The sequence below is a fragment of the Gambusia affinis genome, linkage group LG12, assembly GCF_019740435.1.
Source record: "Gambusia affinis linkage group LG12, SWU_Gaff_1.0, whole genome shotgun sequence".
Classification (NCBI taxonomy): Eukaryota; Metazoa; Chordata; class Actinopteri; order Cyprinodontiformes; family Poeciliidae; genus Gambusia; species Gambusia affinis.
In genome coordinates, this window is record NC_057879.1 from 9871315 (window position 1) to 9888635 (window position 17321).

General features: G+C 42.8%; 1 protein-coding gene across 2 annotated transcripts in view; it reads left to right on the forward strand.

Annotated features, from left to right (window-relative positions):
- chd7 (chromodomain helicase DNA binding protein 7) overlaps positions 1-3669 on the forward strand; it is a 100322-nt gene extending 96653 nt beyond the window's left edge. For both annotated transcript variants that reach the window (XM_044134120.1, XM_044134121.1), the window contains exons 39-41: positions 126-230; positions 307-487; positions 556-3669. In XM_044134120.1, the coding sequence (XP_043990055.1) occupies positions 126-230; positions 307-487; positions 556-1517 (1248 nt within the window). In that variant the 3' untranslated portion in view covers positions 1518-3669. The remainder of the gene's footprint in view (positions 1-125; positions 231-306; positions 488-555) is intronic.
- The last annotated feature ends 13652 nt before the right edge of the window (positions 3670-17321 follow it).

The window sequence follows — 17321 nt, forward strand, 5'->3', positions numbered from 1 at the left end:
CAAGAAACAATATGATAAACGTTACCAACGTTGTAAAGGACAGAATAAAGCAGAAGAGGGTTCTGAGGAACAAACGCCTCATCAAGGTGACGATTGGTTGATCACTTCTCCTTCCTGGTTTTTAGATGGGTGGGGCCATGGCTCCACCAATGAAGGAGCTCCCCAGGTGGTTATTGGAGAACCCGGAGTTCTCCATCGCTCCTGATTGGACAGACATCGTCAAACAGTCGGTGAGTGTCTCCTCTGTATCGACTCTACTGCGGTTTCCCTCAAGTCGCCTTCTAACCACAAACCTCCTCCTCTCAGGGTTTCCTCCCAGAAGCCATGTTTGACCGCCTTTTGACCGGCCCTGTTGTCAGAGAGGAAGGCGTTCGTCGTCGAGGGAGGCGACCCAAATCGGAGATAGTGAAGGCAGCGGCTGCCGCTCAGGCCGCAGCGGCAGCGCAGGCTGCCCAGGCGTCGCTGGCGTCAGCCGCTTCCTCTGCAGGTACAGCTCTGCTCCAGATGGAGACGGATCTGATCTGGGCTCAGTTTAACTCCTCTTGTGTCCCGCAGGGGGAATCAACCCGCTGCTGCTCAGCAGCCTGTTCGGAGGGATGGACCTGTCGTCTCTCCAGAGCCTTCAGTCGCTCCAGTTGGCTGCTGGTCTGATGGCCTTCCCGCCACCTGCTGACCCCAAACAGTCCGCCGCCAACGCCGCCGCCGCCTCCATGCTGCCCCTCATGATACCCGGCATGGGAGGGTTGCCCAACATGGCCGCCGCCATTCCCAACATGTTCAGCCTTGGAGGAATATTTGGAGGTAACCTGGCGGCCGCCGCCGCTGCCACCGCCGCTTCCAACGCCGCTTCTGGAAACACCAACGGGACGCTGGAGGGAGACGGAGGCAACGGGGAGGAGACGGCAAAGAGGGAGAAGGAGGCGAGAGAAGACGGAGACGAGATGGGAGAGGAAGATGATGAAGAGGAGGAGGCGGAGGGAGAGGAGGAGGGAGCGAAAAAGACCAAGAAGAGGAAGATGGAGGAAGAGGTTGAAAAAAATGAGAAACCTGTCGGCGATGCGTCCGGCGCTGCCAAGATGGCAGCCGCCGAGGCTCCAGCAGAGGTTTCCATCAACGGGGACACAGCCGCCCTGCTGGCCGCCGCCGGTATGTCGGCCAACTCCCTGGCGTTCAACCCTTTCCTGCTGTCCACCATGGCGCCCAGCCTCCTCTACCCCTCCATGTTCCTCCCACCGGGCCTGGCCGGCCTCAGCCTGCCCGGCTTCCCCACCGCCTCCCTCGCCGAGCTGCAGAGCGCCATGGCCGGGGCGATGGGCGACAGCGCCTCCACCCCGAACCCGCCGAGAGACGCCGAGGGGGAGAAGAGGGACGACAGGAAGGCTGCGGACGACGAGGAGGAAGAGGAAGAGGAGGAGGGAGAGGAGACGGACTCGGCGGAGCAGAAAGAGGAAGGAGCGACGGGCGGAGGAATGCCGGAGGAGTCTGCGGCGTCTCCCCAGAACGGAACGAGTGACTGAAGCAAGAAAACGTAAAAAAAAAAAAACTGACTGGCCTTGAACACTTCCTCCCTCTGTTGCACGTTTTCACGCCTCCAACAGAAATATCCAAACTATTACAAACATTTTGTTTTTCCTTTGACCTTTTGTTGACGTTTTCTATTTCTCGTTTTTGTCGTTTAACCAGGTGTATTTACTATGCGTCAGAGAGGACGAGATGTGTTTGTATTAAGTTAAATCTCTCTGATCGATAGTCTAGTCAGGGAAAAATCCTCAGCCGAGCTCGGCTCTCCTTCAAAGACTGTTTCCTCCTCTCCAGTCGGTGCGCGCCGTCAACTCTGCACCCACCTCTTGTTTGTTTTTGTTTTGTTTTTTTGTTTTCTTTTTTCCACAAAATAGGACTTCACATGTTTCCAATAGTACTATTATTCTAATTAATATTGTTGCTGCTTTCAGCTCTCGAGTCATTTATGCCTCTCTTTCCTTTTGTCTGGACTGATATGTTGTTGCCGGCAGCGTCTCATCCAAACCAGAAGAAGAAGCTCCTGCTGCTTCTTCTGACGTCAGTTCTCAAAAAAGAAAAAAGAAAAGTAAGAAAAACAGCATTACAGCTCATCCTGCTGTCTGTCTGATAAAGCTGCTGCAAAATGAATCGATAGAGACGCTCTGTTTTAGAGCAGACATTGTTTAAGTTCTCACATATCAGACCAGGTAGACACTGATGAGGAAATCAAACCAGACTCTCCACCATCCAGACGTATACTTGATGAAGAGCAGCACACACGTTCAGGAGGCTACCACTACACACTAACCCCTCGTAGGTCATGTGACTTTCTCCTGTTGTTTTTTTTTTGTTTTTTTTCCCTTTTTCCTCATTTTGACTGTTTGTCTGCACGCTGAATCGATACTGTTAAACCCAGTCCCACACTGAAAACCAGTCTGGAGTCTTTCCTACTGCCACATCCGATTGGTGTCTCTCTCCTTTTGGAGGCGGCTGCTTTGTTTTCTTTTTTTTTTGTTTGTTTTGTTTTGTTTGTCGTTTCCGGGGTTGCCGGGCGGGCTGGGTCCTGCCGCCGGTCAGGCCTTCTGATTGGTCCGCTTCATGCTGCCAAAGCCCAGCCGCCACCGACCCTGTTCAGAAGGGGGGGCCTTCGTGAATGAACTTGGAGCGGCAGTCCAAGCGGGGATGCAGCGTTTCAGGTCGATTCGTTAAAGAGGTCGTTGCGTTATTTCCCGGTGGCTGCCCCGTCGAAATGTAGTTTTAATCTTCCTCCACATCCCGGTAGTTCCAGACCAAGTGCTGCTCCCCCGTGGCGATCTCCTTCTGTAAAGACTGTTTGCTTTAGTCACACACACTGACACCAGGCCTGGCCACAAACACAGGACTGAGACAGGACTTCTCAAAGTTTCTACATGTAGTTCAACTCTGCTCGCTAAGTTAAGTTTCTAAGTACTTGAAAGCACGAGTGGTGCTTAATTTATTCCCCCCCCCAACCCCCCAAAAACCCTCAAAGGCCAGTTCTAGTGTCTGAGAAGAATAAAGTGCTGCAAGTGGTTCCAATATTTAAAAGTACATTTTAAAAACAACAAGCGCTGTGGCCAGGGAGAGAAGTGAGTCCCCCTCCCCCCTCCTCCACCCACGCCACCCCCCCCCCCCCTCCCACCGTCACAAAGGTCCTCGTTCTCCTCTCTAACGCTGAGACAGCAATAACCGAGGCAGCTTTTGAATGTTCCAACATCACTCTCCCAACACGCTCACCCTATGAATAACCACAAGTGTCGTATGAGTAGAGAAGCAAACTGTAAATGAGGACAAAATAAGTACTGCAATCAATTTTTTTGTCTCACTCTTTTCCTGTTGATGCACTGGTGTTAAAGAGTAAAGTTAATCAGGTACCTTTATTACTTAGCTACTTTTCTTGAAAACAAAGGACATTTTGTTACTTTTAGCCAGCAAGCTGAAGAGCATTACCTCAAAATTCTTATCTAGCCTTGAAGTTTACAGACATACCATGTAAATGTTTTTTTTTTGTTTTGTTTTTCCTTATTTCTTTTTTGGTTTGTGTAATTTTTTTTCTTTTTTTTTTTCTTTTTTTTGAGACATCATGTATGATGAATTGTAGCTATGATGCTTTTAATAAAAGTGAATCATGATATTCGCCTAGGAAACCAACTCGCTGCCTTTGTCTCATTATTTACAGCAAACAGACCTGAGCGAAATGCATGGCGTATACATGCATGTTGGAAAGAAAACAAAATGGGGTTCAGCAATTATTTAAGGCTGTCCAACATGGCAGTTGCATCTTGTTTTTTCCCCCCTGCCTTACTGATGTGTTTTCCAGTTGAATTGTGCAGAATAATTGTCGTTGCACGTGTGGAATTTGTTTTTTTATTATTTAGTTAAATTTTTTACACAAAGCTGGCACTTCTACAGGGTGGGGACCACTTTTGAGAGCCACTGTGAATAAATTTCAATAAATTTTATGTTTCTGCGGGGTCATAAAAAGTCTGCTTTCAGGCTTTTAAGATCCCTCAAATATTCACAGAATAAGTTATTGTGTTGGAAAATATTTTGAGCCTTAAATGTTAATATCTTTGCTTATTTAACGGAAATAGGGAGGTATATCATAACAAAACGGCTTTATATTTAATAATTTGACGCATCTTTACCACAAATGGCTTGAAAATATGGCTTACGTCAGTTTTAGGGTACTGAATTAAAATATGTTCAGAGTAGAATATATTAAACCTAGCCTGAAAAACACAATGGAGCGGATTAGCTTAAAACTAGCCGTTACTGTAAATGGTATTAAAAGTTTAATAATTAAAGTCCAAATGTGTTGACGAAGGTGTTCAGCTTACAGTACGGTAGTCGGGAAGGGCCAACCAACGTTAGAAAATTTTAAACACTTTTCTAATTTTTATGTACATTTACTTATTGGCTCTCAGTAAATAAGTGATATTGCTGTTGCTTTTTGTCCTGATTCCCATCAGATTGGAGTTTGATCTTCAGGTCTGGTCACAGGGGTTTTATCCTCATACTTAAACCGAAGCGGTTTCTCCAAGTTAATCGCGATTTGTGCTAAAGTCTGTGATCATCTTCAATGTTATATTAGAAAACACTGTCACAGAAGAGCTCCATATAACGCTGGGTTAAGAAGGATAAATGTTACGGACGAGCTCGCAAATTTGCATTTGTTCCAAACCATCCGTTATCCAAATACGTTTTCTGCATGACAGGGAAAGGGAGTAAAAGTTTGTTTGTGATGAGGAAATAAAACACTGTTTTCCCTCTAGCAGCTAAAAATGTCTGCTTGGCTTTATTGTCTATTGGTATCAGAAAAGTGTAAATTATTGAGCTATTGCGGCTGCAGGTATTGCAAAATTTACCAACATATGGCTTAATAGCCAATAAAACTAGAAGTCTAGCCTAAGCTGCTTTTGATTCCAGTTAAATTTGAAGCTCAAATCTGACAAAATTATAAAAAAAAAAATAACTGATTTTGACACATCAACCTGCATGTCAGGCCTCAAAGTGAAAGTTTCGCTGGCCATTTGAAGCCTGACACACATATTTACCAGAAACTCATCCGTCTTTTTAAATAAAGTTTTCTGTGTAAAGGCTATAACGGGTAGCTCAGGAAGAGCCAAGCACAAAAGTGGATCTTAATTGTCTGAAGATAACAAAAATCTGGAAAACATCAGAGAAGTTTACGCAAAAATGATTGTGTGAACCCTCTAAACTTCCATGTTTGCTTTGGGCATCTGTTTACACATCCAGCTATGACTGTTCAGACAGGGCGTGGAGGTCGGAGGCCACGCACCATCCATGACCTTCCTGTGTGAAGCTCACCCAGAACAGAGGATGAGAGATTTCCAATAAGAGGAACTGATTTAAAAGAAAAATAGTGGGGGAGAAAAAGCAAAAACACAAAGTTTCAGTAAAGCTTTCTGACTAATTTTCACACCACTTTACTTTTCTCTCAGGCAGCAGCAGTTTTTGCACAGAAAGATCACAGAGGCGTCTTCAAAGGCTCATAAATAAAAGCATTTGCATAAACTGTGATGATTAGAGTTCCCACACATCCCTTAAAATATGGAACCTTCCCAAATTTGATGATTAAATGGTGCACAACTTTTTAAATCAATCTGGGATGCGTTACGTTGCATTCTTCCTGGACTGATTTGTTCTGGTATAAGGCTCGGTGAGAACGGTGTGGTATTTCATTCACTTCTTTCGGATCCTTGTGTGGACAGTTAGCATCTCTTTGGGAATATAACAGATTTTGACCCTCAAACAAACCAAAATAACAATGAGCAACCGCTGGCCGGTACACGGTGTTTCCTCACAGTGGACTATAACCTGAGTGTAGAAAATATGAATCATGAGTTGATAAACTTGTTGCAAGGCTAGTATGACCCATCCAGTGGCAGACCGCTCCATGTCAGGCAGGTGAAGGGAGTAGCATTTATGTAAATTTCTTTGTTATTTTATTATTCAGTCGTATTAGTAATGGACATCATAAAGGAAACGATTGTGGCTATAAAGGTTTCTTCACTTCATCATAATTTTTATTGGTAATAAAGAATCCAAATACTTTTTGAGACTATGATTATTATGAACCACGGCAGGTGAATCCCTTTGCACATGGCCACTTTCTATATTGTTCAGATTAAAAAATGTCAACACCAGTTGCTGATTACTTTGTGAAGCCTTGTTGGTGTTTATGGCTCTTCAAATCAGGATTTGTGTTGAATGAACGCACCAAGAGTGAATAGCGCTGCCCCTTTAAGATGTTGGGAAACCTGAATTGTTGAAGAATCGCAACAAGTGGGTCATTTAAAAGGTGTCAAGCTTTGGTTTTTACCCCAGAGGTTTGCAGAGTTTGTGTCTCGTCAAGGCGCCGGCACCTGTGATTCGCTCGGCCACATTTAAAGGTACAACCCTGGAGGATTACATAATACGACCTTTCCAGCACACCAGAAGTTCAAATTCTCACGACCGCCACGGGAAAGTCGGCTGTGGCATGAAACACAATGAATTTAGCCACAGAAAATTCCCCCAAAAGCAAAAAAATTCTTAGAGCAAGCCTGAGTGAAGACAGACGCCCAGTTTGAATAAAACCAAGTGATCTGGTCTGGTGCTGATGTTGTTTTTATTTATGACGTGTCTGCAGGAAACAGGAGCTGCAAGTGACTCCAAAGGTGAAGCTGAGGTGAAATAACTTCCCAGGAAATAATCACTCAGTGTGCTCTCTCTCTCTCTGTGTGTAGGTGTGTGTGTGTGTGTGTGCGCGCGCGTGTGGACATGTATGTAGCAGTCCATCCAGGCTGTCAGAGATGGCATTTCTCCCACTGGAGCTGCTGACAACCAACAAACTGACAGGCAAACCTCATAGTGTGTGTGTGTGTGTGTGTGTGTGTGTGTGTGTGTGTGTGTGTGTGTGTGTGTGTGCGTGTGTGTTATTAAATGGGTCGATACTGATCCATTTCTGCCTAATATGCCACACAACAACCAGTTTGAAACTAATGCATTGAGTTTACTCCCCAAATGTGTCTTTAATAACAGAAAACAAAAACTGGTTCACAAGTTCAGTATTTTACGTCCAGGTGGTTTTAACTTGAACAATGTTTCTTTTTTTCTTTCTCCTATTTCTGCGCGAATTAGTAAAAGTAATGAAAGACGAAATTAACAGACTGGACTAAATATGTCAATCGGGTCTCCTCACATAGATGGAGAAATGTAAAGTGTCTGAGCGCAGGCAGTAGAGACTCGGAGTGTGTGTGTGTTTGTGTGTGACAGACGTCTGACCTGATCGCCTTGCAGGAGGAAGTGGGACGTGAAATCTACCAGCCGCCCCATACCGCACACACGCACACACCCACACACACACACACACACACGCACGCCCACGCACGTACACACCCAAACACAGCATGCATTCTCGTCTCCTACCCTCATTTCTCCTTCCAGGAATCTGCAGAGCAAAGTCTGATTTACCAGCTTTCTGTCTGCCTTTGTTGGGTTGCTGCATGTGAAAATGCAAATTGTAACACCACTGCAATAATCTTTTTATTGGAAGAATAAAATCATTTCCAACATTTATATTGATTATGCACAAAGTCAGACGAAGCACATTGTTAAGCAGGGATTGTTGGATGAGTCTGCAGCAGCTCTGTCAACATGCTCTGTCTTTCTTGACTGCTCACCACTTCAGAGCGTTCTGCCAGGCTCTGCTCTGCCAGCTGACTTGTAAATTAATGAGCTCAGATTAGTGAATATCCAGCCTTATTGTGCAACAATAAGCTGCAGCGCTGATGATAATCCAGATATCACTTTCGAGGAGAGGCACTGCGTCATATTGTGCTCCGGACTGATCGCACACATATATACTTAAAATAAATACATTGGCAATAAGATGAATGGAGAATTTTAAAATTGAAAGCAAATAGGATTTTCTGCCTGGAAAAATCTGAATAAAAAATTTGAACCCATCGCGGTGTTTCAATTCTACACTTTTGCTTTTCTCTTTGTTTCATAAATTGTGCTTTTACAACCTAATCAGTTAAGTTATAAAACCTTCTTCTTTTTTTTCTTTTTTTGTTTTACAAAAAAGTGGCAAAAATGTGTCTTGATTGCTGGTTTTCCACATACAGTGATATAAAAATGCTATGGAAAGATCTCACTTTGTTTCATTCCAGTTCAACTCATCTTATCTCTGGAGGTGACTCTGGAGGAGCTGCAAAGATCAGGGGAGAGAGTAAAACCAACTATACCCTTTAAATATATATATAAAATTCCACCACAAAATTAGTTCCTAATACTGCCTTGTTTTTATACGTATATTTGCCGTTTTTCTTCCACCATGAGTTTGTGTTTATAGCAACATTTGTGTGTCCTGTTAACCTGGATCCAGCTACAGTTTGGTGGAGACCCAAACAATGTACCCTTGATATTTAAATAAAACCTTTATTTCATTTTATGGTTATTAAATATGATTTAATATTCAGCTTCAGCAGGAGAGGTTAATGTAAAGGGACCGCAAAGGCAATTTGCTCAGCTTGGGTCACCACAAAAATAGGAATATAGGCGTGTGTGTGTGGCGTGTGTGTGTGTGCGTGTTTCTCCTGTCCAGATGAATCTCTCTCCACTCGGCTGGATGTGTCACTTCCTGCTCTCTGCGGTTGTCATGGAGAGGCCAGGGCTCCAGCGATAAAGAGCCATCTGCCGTCGGCGTGACCACCTACAGGCCAGCCGCACGCCCAGTCATCGCAACTGTGATTGATAGCCCCCAGAGAGTGACAGAGCGCAGCGAGAACAGGATAAAAAGAGAGGAGCAAGTCAGAGGGAGGAGCAGCGGGGGAGGAAAGGAGGAGAGAGGAAGAGACAGGTCCAGATGTCCCCCTTGTTTGCTCGGGGGTTTTATGTCTCTCTCTCCTGTTTCCAAGGGAGACAAATGGCAGAAATGTGGCACCGAGAGCCACTGATTCAATTACCGATCCGCACACACACACACACACACGCAGATACACTTACACGAGTGCCTTTGCGAGGACACTTGCATTTTGGAGCTGAGATCACAATTTAAAAGCGAACTCCTAGTCATCCAATTTGTATTTTGAGACAACGGGAGAAAGTTTTCTTAAACTAGAGATTCAAAGCATCAAGCAGATCCCAATGAACACGGCTCTACTGTAGAAACACACAAATACGCTGAAGCTACTGGAACTACACCTCACATCCTCTTGTTTTAAAGATGTTTGTTATAACCTAAATGTTTATCGACAAGTAAGCCCTTCTCTAGAAGTTTTTCAGCCGCTAAAGGAGTTAATCAGCTTGTAGGCCTTTTTAAGTACTTTTTAAAAAAAGTTAAAGTTCCTGAAAACCTTAAACTTTATGTTAAAGCTGCTTGGGAAGCTTTCAGATCTTCCCAAACAGTTTGAGCTCTTAAACAAGTTTCAGTCCAGATTATTTATAAATCCCACTATGCTAACCGGTTTCCTCTGAGTCTGAGATGAAATCTGCTGCTTGACTGATTTAGGGTTAGTTTCTGACTCTAGGACAGCCGACAAAGGCCTGTGCAGTCTGTTACCATACGCTAATTCCAATTACAGGATTCACACTGCATTTTGACAGGAAATGCACATTTTTCAAGTTGTTTTTATGCCTTATTTGGATACCACATCATCCCTGCAGGGCTAGTTAGTAGCAGCTTGTTTCCACGTGTTGCGCTGCAGGAAGAAGGAGCGGTGCGCTTTACAAAATAGACGCCATCATTAGGAAAGAAATGGCACCTGGAATGTGACTGAAGATACATTATGATGCATCAACAAGCATGGGCACAAACTGGACTTCCAAATGGACTCTGTCCCTAAACACACCACCAAATTAGATACTGACAAACAATAAAGTCTGTGTTTTGGAGTGGCCATTGTAACCCTACTTTCTTTTGTCTTTAGCTGATGCAAAGAAAGGCTTTTAAGTGTAAACTCATATTTGTTCAAGTGGAATAAGGCTAATATTTATGTAAAGTGTTGCCAGCTTCTTAAAGGATTTTTTTTTAAAAAGGGATTTGTTTTATTTTAGCTTTAGTTCATGTTCAAGCTTTTGAAGCATTCGTAAAAGCAGAGTTTCAGGAAAGCACAGTGAAGGCACCTTGTGGCGTCCTGTTGCAGAATCAGAAAATGCAACACCTTTGGAAGCTGTTTGCGTTTATTTCCTTCATTTCCTTCAAGTGGTTTGTCTCTTTCACTTTACCCAGTAAGTAGCTGGTCGTGCAACCTACCATCAAACAAAGGAAGAGAGTGAGAAGTGTCTGTCGGTTCGACGCAGCTTCAGTTCAGTTTCTGCAGCTTGTTTTTAAAATCCTTCAATTTGAACACAGCCTCAACCAAAGTGGACTTAAATACGTCTATTGGACTCCGGTCATTAGACGCATGCAGTGTCTCTCTCCACTCTGCATTTTTCCTGTCAACATGATTAAAATGTTGCTTCTGTGTCAGTCTCAGTGGGACAGAAAGCTCAATGTCAGTCATAGCACTTAAACACCACTTATGTTTCACTTATGGGAATTCCCAGTGAGAACCAGCTCTATGAGACAGTTACTTGATTGGGGTTGTAAAAAAAACTCACAGGAACCATAATGCAAGCGAATAACGGTGGCATGGACTGTTATTTGTCCATGCCACCGTGGGCACCGTGGACCACATATAACCGTGGACCACGGTCTCATACAGAAGCAAGGCCTCTGAAGTTAGTGAGAGACGGTGGGATAACACTTAGACCTGTTAGTGGTCTGACAAAAAACCTGTTTCAACCATGCTGGTTGCAGTATGGTTGGGTCTTATTCTGCAAATAAAGGTAATTTTATGTATATAGCACATATTCAGCAACAAGGCAATACAAAGTGCTTTACAGGAATTAAAAGGAAATACAAACAGAATAACAGACCAAAGGAAAGAGCAAGAGAAGAAAAAGCTAATGATGTTGATCCAAAGTAAATAAATTAGATGCTCCTATTCAGGGTTGGTAGATAAGTATAAGTAAGAATCTCCAGATAAACATGTGAAAGGTTATGAAAACTAAATTAAGTGGATTCTTTCCAAACAGCTTAAATTCTCTAGATTACAATGTGATTTGCAGAAAACAACAGTCTGATGTGTCAGCGGTTAAACAAGTCGGTATAAAATGCCTTTCAAAAGTATCTCTGAACTTCTGCTTTGATTCAAGCTACAAACAAACACTTCAGTTGTTTTTAATGGGAATGAAATTACATGTTTGTACTGTATTCTGGCATCCTGGATCGGTTCTTCGTTTCTGCCTCCCTGGTGTCTTCTCCACTCAGCTCCTCCAGACTAGCAGCAGCAGCAGTTAGCAAACACCTGGTGGAACGATTTGATGGAGAAGCATTGCTGCGATAACAATCTGAATTGGAAAGAGAAGGAGCTTCTTAAAGAGACAGAGCCCCAATTTCAAGGCGTCAAATTGTGAAGTCAAATTTCTTTAAAGTCGTGTTTGAAATACACAGAAACATAGTTACTAGATGGTGCTATAAAATGGCTCTATATTCCCCAAAATACATGAGGTGAGCAGTTTTGATAGAGTTGCAGTATTTCCATTTTCAGATGACTGTGCTCTATGAGATGTTCAAAGTTTAGGATTTAGTTGTTTAACTTCTCCACATCTCTTTCCCTGACCTGTCTTGTTCTCTAGTGTTCTGCAAAAAAAAAAACAACCTCTGAGGCCTTCACAGAACGTCACACTTTCATTTGGACAACAATCCAACCTTGAATCCTTTTTCTTCCATAGTACAACTGTGCACTATTTTGTGTTGCTCTGTCCCAGTGAAACACACGGAAGAATGTGTAATTGCTTAGATGTCATGAATACTTCTGCAATGAGCTCTACCTGTCGGTCACCACTGATCAGGCCATAATCTCCTAACAGCAACAGTTTTATGGTTTTCATGAGTTTCTCCTGATTTACCGTCACATCTGAAAACCTCAGAAGCAGACAGCTAACATGTAGCCGGAGCATCTTCTCCTGGAGCCGCTCATCTGCAGGAAGGGCCAGGATTTTCTTGTGATGACCTCCAGCGTTTTGAGGAGACTCAAGGCGCTCTCAGCAGTATTGCTGCGTTATTAATTTTAGATTACAGCTCACGCAGGGAGGAGCGTTGCATGGCTGCAGCCAGACTTATTATGCACTGTACGTGTAACTGCTGCCATGTGTGTATCTGGATCTGATCAATATGATTAATTTCTAATTTATTTCAGGGGCCGATCCCATTTCATCCCATTCAGTTCATCTCCTCATCTAAATCAATAGAGATATGAATCAGGCCTGTGTGGTCTGCAGAGGAAAAATCCATTTCTATGGCAGGAGATAGGAGATCCTCACAGGGCTGGTGTGTGTCTGCCGAGTGTATAAATGTGTGTGTGAGAGGGAGGGACCAGTGAAATACGAGCCGGGGTGTCTGGGGTCCATCCATTTCCAGCTGCGGCAGCTGATGGCACCGTGTCCGCCTATCATATCACTTAATGACTCTGAAGTCATCACTTACCTCATCCTGACATCAGGTATCGATTGGCTGGCCGAGAGAGCGCTGATGGATGGATGAGGGGACGGACAGACGGATGCAAAGACAGATGGACTGACGGATTGCTGGCCGAAGAAGGCGCTCATCTCATTAATACAGAATGTTCCTTACATATGACCCGGTCTTTGAATGCAGCAGGCAGAGTAATAAATTATAAAGAAATGTCACATGCACAAGAGGCAGTTTGCATTATTGCCCCAAATATGATGAGTTCATGGTCCTGTAGGGCGGCTCGCCCCATATGCAAATGGACGGTTTTATGAAGGAGATAAATGTAAAAATAAACTAAAAATATAAGAAAAAAGCAGATTTTTTTTTTTTTTTACAGTTCCTTCTTCTGAATTCTACAACATCAACATTTCAGCTAAAGATGATTTATTCTGAAAGATTAAGACATAATAAAACAGCCACGTTATCCACCTGATACTTTGCACATGTTTAATTCTTTTTCATATTTTATTTTTTTGCACCATTAGCTCTGATTTCAGCAGGCATGATTTTAATGTTTATTCAGAGAAAACAGAAGTATAATACCAAAAGTACTCTTGCAAATATTTAAGTTTTGATATTGCATTGCTGTCAAAAATATACTGTATGGTATAAAAAGCAACAAAAATAAATAAATACAAAATAGGACATTCCAGAACAGGATGTGGGTATTTTCATATAAACACTTGGAGATTCAAGTACCAGCAATAGATTATATCAACAGTACAATCAACATAATAATAATAATAATAATAATAATAATAATAATAATAATAATAATAATAATAATAATAATAATAATAATAATAATAATAATAATATTGCTAAATAACGAGGCATTTAGAAAAAAAGATTGTAGCCGCCGATGAATCTTTTAACGGGTTGCAAGACTATTTGAAATCACAGTCTTCAAGTGGCGGACACCAACATCTGACTGTCCAACCCTGAAAGCAAAACCGCAGCATGCTGAGTGAAGTCCAAAAGCCTCACCAGGTTCTTGAGTTCTGGTGCTGTTGGTATGGAGACGCATTGCCTGAAGAACTTATATTTAGCTTTCAAGTATTAAAGCTGTTATGTGCTTTTCCATTTTCACATAGTTGCTTTCCAATCAAGTAACCATGTCAACTTCAGTTGTTAGGAAAGTGCAATAAAAGTTAAATATGATCACTCAGAAGTAGCTCGTGTCACGAGTTCAGCTGGTGTGCAGTTGCATCAGGTGTTTGCTAATAGCTGCTGGCTAGTCTGAAGGCGCTGGATGGGGGGGTGGGGGGGGGTGTCATGAGGGAGGGCTGCTTTGTGACGTGGAGGCTTGGAAAGTGCATCTCGAAGGCAGAGCTAGGTCCACCCAGATGTTTGTACAGCTGGTTGCCATGGGAGATTAAACGATTTCTCAAACATCCATGTAAAGAAAGCAACACCCCAGGTTTGTTTTTGATAAGGGAATGACATCATAACATGATGTAAAGCTAAAGCTAAAGTTATGATTTGGCATAACACTGGCCCTTTAAAAGCCCCAAAAGAGATTCAGTCAGACTGGAAATAGGAAACATCCACAATGTTTCACAAACGGAGGTCCAAAAGAACCTTTCCCTCCCGCCCCCCATCTAAAGAAACCATAAAGTAGGATGATGAAAGAGTAGCAGAAAGACCACATATGAGTCCCACCCTGTTACACCACAGTACGAAAGCAAATACTCATCTAAAGGAAGCCATCTTTGGAGTCCAGGCTGGTCTAGTTTGGGCTGAAAGCCTTGAACTTTCCCCACTTTTTCTCCATTTCACCTTAACTGTCTATAGTCACAGATGTTGAATTCTACTGTTAGAAATGTCACATCTTCAGATTTTATCATGACAAATTAGGACTCAGTCAGACTGCATTAGTTGGGACAGAATAACAACACATAACAGGGTCAGTCAGGCCTGAAACAGAAATATAAGCCTGTGCTGTGTGAAACCTGAATGGGATTATTGTCCTCCAACACTTTAAAGCACATGAGCCAAACGATAATTAGGCTTCAATGAATGCCATGTGATCTGTTAATTTCCCGATCTGCTTTCTGTCTCTCTGTTCACTACAGTGAGGACTGTCTCCGTGTGATCGATGGTGTTGTATTGTTTTCCAGATCTCGGTCTGCGAGAAGAAAGGAGGCTTTCCATCATGTTTACTACACAACGAGGCAGCAGAGGAGCTAACCTGCTCACCGCTGCTCCTCTGACACCAGGCTGGGTCTTAATGGAGCATTGTTGGTGGTGGAGGGATGGAGGGAGGGGGTCACATCATCACAAACACTGATGTAGCTGTCACCCATGCTCTGTGTGTGTGTGTTTGTGTGTGTGCGTGTGTGTGTGTGTGTGTGTGTGTAAATCGGGGCGGCTGCTCTCTTTTCATTCCCCCTGACTAATGACCTCCGCCCGCCTCCCCCTCCCTCTCTCTGCCCTCTCCCCCGCTCCATCAAGGACTGTGTGAGTGAGGAAAATGAAGGCCCTGCGGGGGAGGGGAAGAGATCTGAGGATCATCTGCATCACTGAGCACACACACAACATGGAGGGGGCTGGGGGGGGGCAGGGGGGCAGTGAGGTCATCAGAGAGGAGAAACGCTATTGGTCACATAAAACCTTCCTTTCTTCCTTACTTACATCCACCCATCCATCCGTCCGTTCACTCGTTCATTCGCTCATTACAATCTTTACTGTCTGATAAAGATTATTTCATGTATTAAGGAAAAGCTATTCAAGCCAACATGGCCTCATGTAATAAAGTAATTTCCCCCTAATCCTAATTGGTTGGTTGGGATTAACCAAAGCATTTGAGACAACTGGTGAAGACCTGTGGATGAACTTTGACCCACTCTTCTTTGCAGAACTGAACTGATTCAGAGACGTAATTAACTTGATTTCTGTGTTTTGGCATTTCTCACCTTGTAATTAAAATTTTTCCAAATAAAACTACATGTTGGTGACCCACTGCTCCTCATGGGGCCCAATAAGAAGAGTTATTTTTTTGGGGGGAGGGATTAGGTTCAGGATTAGGGCGTGAATTGAGTATCGGTCAGGTTTGGGTTTAGGCAGGTGGATTCTGGGTTATTGTCTGATTGATCTCAAAATCACAAACTGACTGCTGGGAATCATCCTTCAGGATTTTCTGGTAGAAAGCAGAACTTATGATTCCATCAATACGGTAGACCAATCAGGTTCGGAAGACGCATTTTCATAGCAGTGTGTTGCTCTAGTGGCGGCATTTTGCCAGTAAAACGTGTCTGTCTTTTTTTTTCTCCCTTTAAGCGAATGGATCATGAATATTACGGCAGGAAATCATCCCATAGAGCTCAGCAGGAGTCCGGCCTCTTTGAAAGGAAACAGGAAAGCGCCATAAAAAGAATGTCTCTGTTACTATGTTAATGTTTGGTCTTGATTTCAAAGGGCTAAGTTGTCAATGCGACATTATTGTGGTCAGGTGGCTTGGATGTGTTTATTACTCCTCACTTAAATGCAGATGAGGTAAACTTAATTTAGCTCAGTCACAGCGTTGCAAACACCTTTAAAAACTGCACATAAACTTTGCTTTCTGAGCTTCAAAACTATCTGCAATGGTGGTTTCACAGAGACCATAAATCTAAAAGCAATGTAGACATTTGTCACAGTTTGTCATCCATAGAACAACGTGATGCGACCAGGTTTCTATAACTTTTGCTGTTGTGTTGTTATTTAGGTCAGGTTATGGTCTCCCCGAGGATAGGCCTCTGATGACGTCACAAAACTGATTGGACGTTCATTTGATTTTCCTGCATATTCGTATATTTTTCAAATTCCTTCCTTCCTTTAGAGGTGCTCATACGAATTCTGTAAAACATCGGAGTCCCATTTGAGAACAGCTGATGGGTTTAAGGAACCATTTTAAAGAATAAAACAGATTGAAGCATGTTGTCAAGGCAGACTGGAATGTAACTTAAATATTTGTGAAACTGTAAAAATAAATAAATAAAAAACAACCCTCCTGTCATCTTATTGCTTACTAATACCAGCTGATCAGCATCCTTTTGTGAGAAACCCTTCCTTAATTACCCTGGTGTCTTTTTAAATCATCAGCGGATGTTTTTTGTGAAAGAAAAAGAAACGAAAAAAAAAAGATATCACTTCTCTGATTAGTCTGATTGTAAATGAGAAGAATTTGAAGGTTTATCAACTCGAGGAAATGTGTTTCAGTATTGCTGCAAATATTTCTTTGATTTATTCACCCTACAGATGCGAACAAATCAAAGTAAATAAAACAAAACTTTCTTCTGAATGTTCTTTTTTTTTTTAACAGTAGCTTAAATGAAGCGCGCGTTTTCGTATTTCACGGTGCGGATCAACAGGTGAGTCAGGTGAAAGTGACGTAAGAGCCAGAGGGACGGCGGCTAACTCAGCTGAATACCACCTGCAGGGCCCAAAAGAAGCTGCACCTGGCGTGAAGCTCCATCCACCATCTGCACCACACAGCAGTTGTTCACTACTGTAACTCTATCACCCTTTATTCTCCTCTTTAGACGTGTGTGCGTCTGCTGGGTCACATAATGAGGGTCCAGTTTTAAAATATGCAGGGCAGTTTAGGCTGATTGATGCCAATAGAAACTCTTCACTCATGTCACAGGTTTCATCCTTAATTACAACACTACAGCTTAAATATGTTTATTTATTTGTTTGATATTAATATTTCCTTTTTGTACACAAGTAAAGGTTTAACATGTTTTTTCTTTGG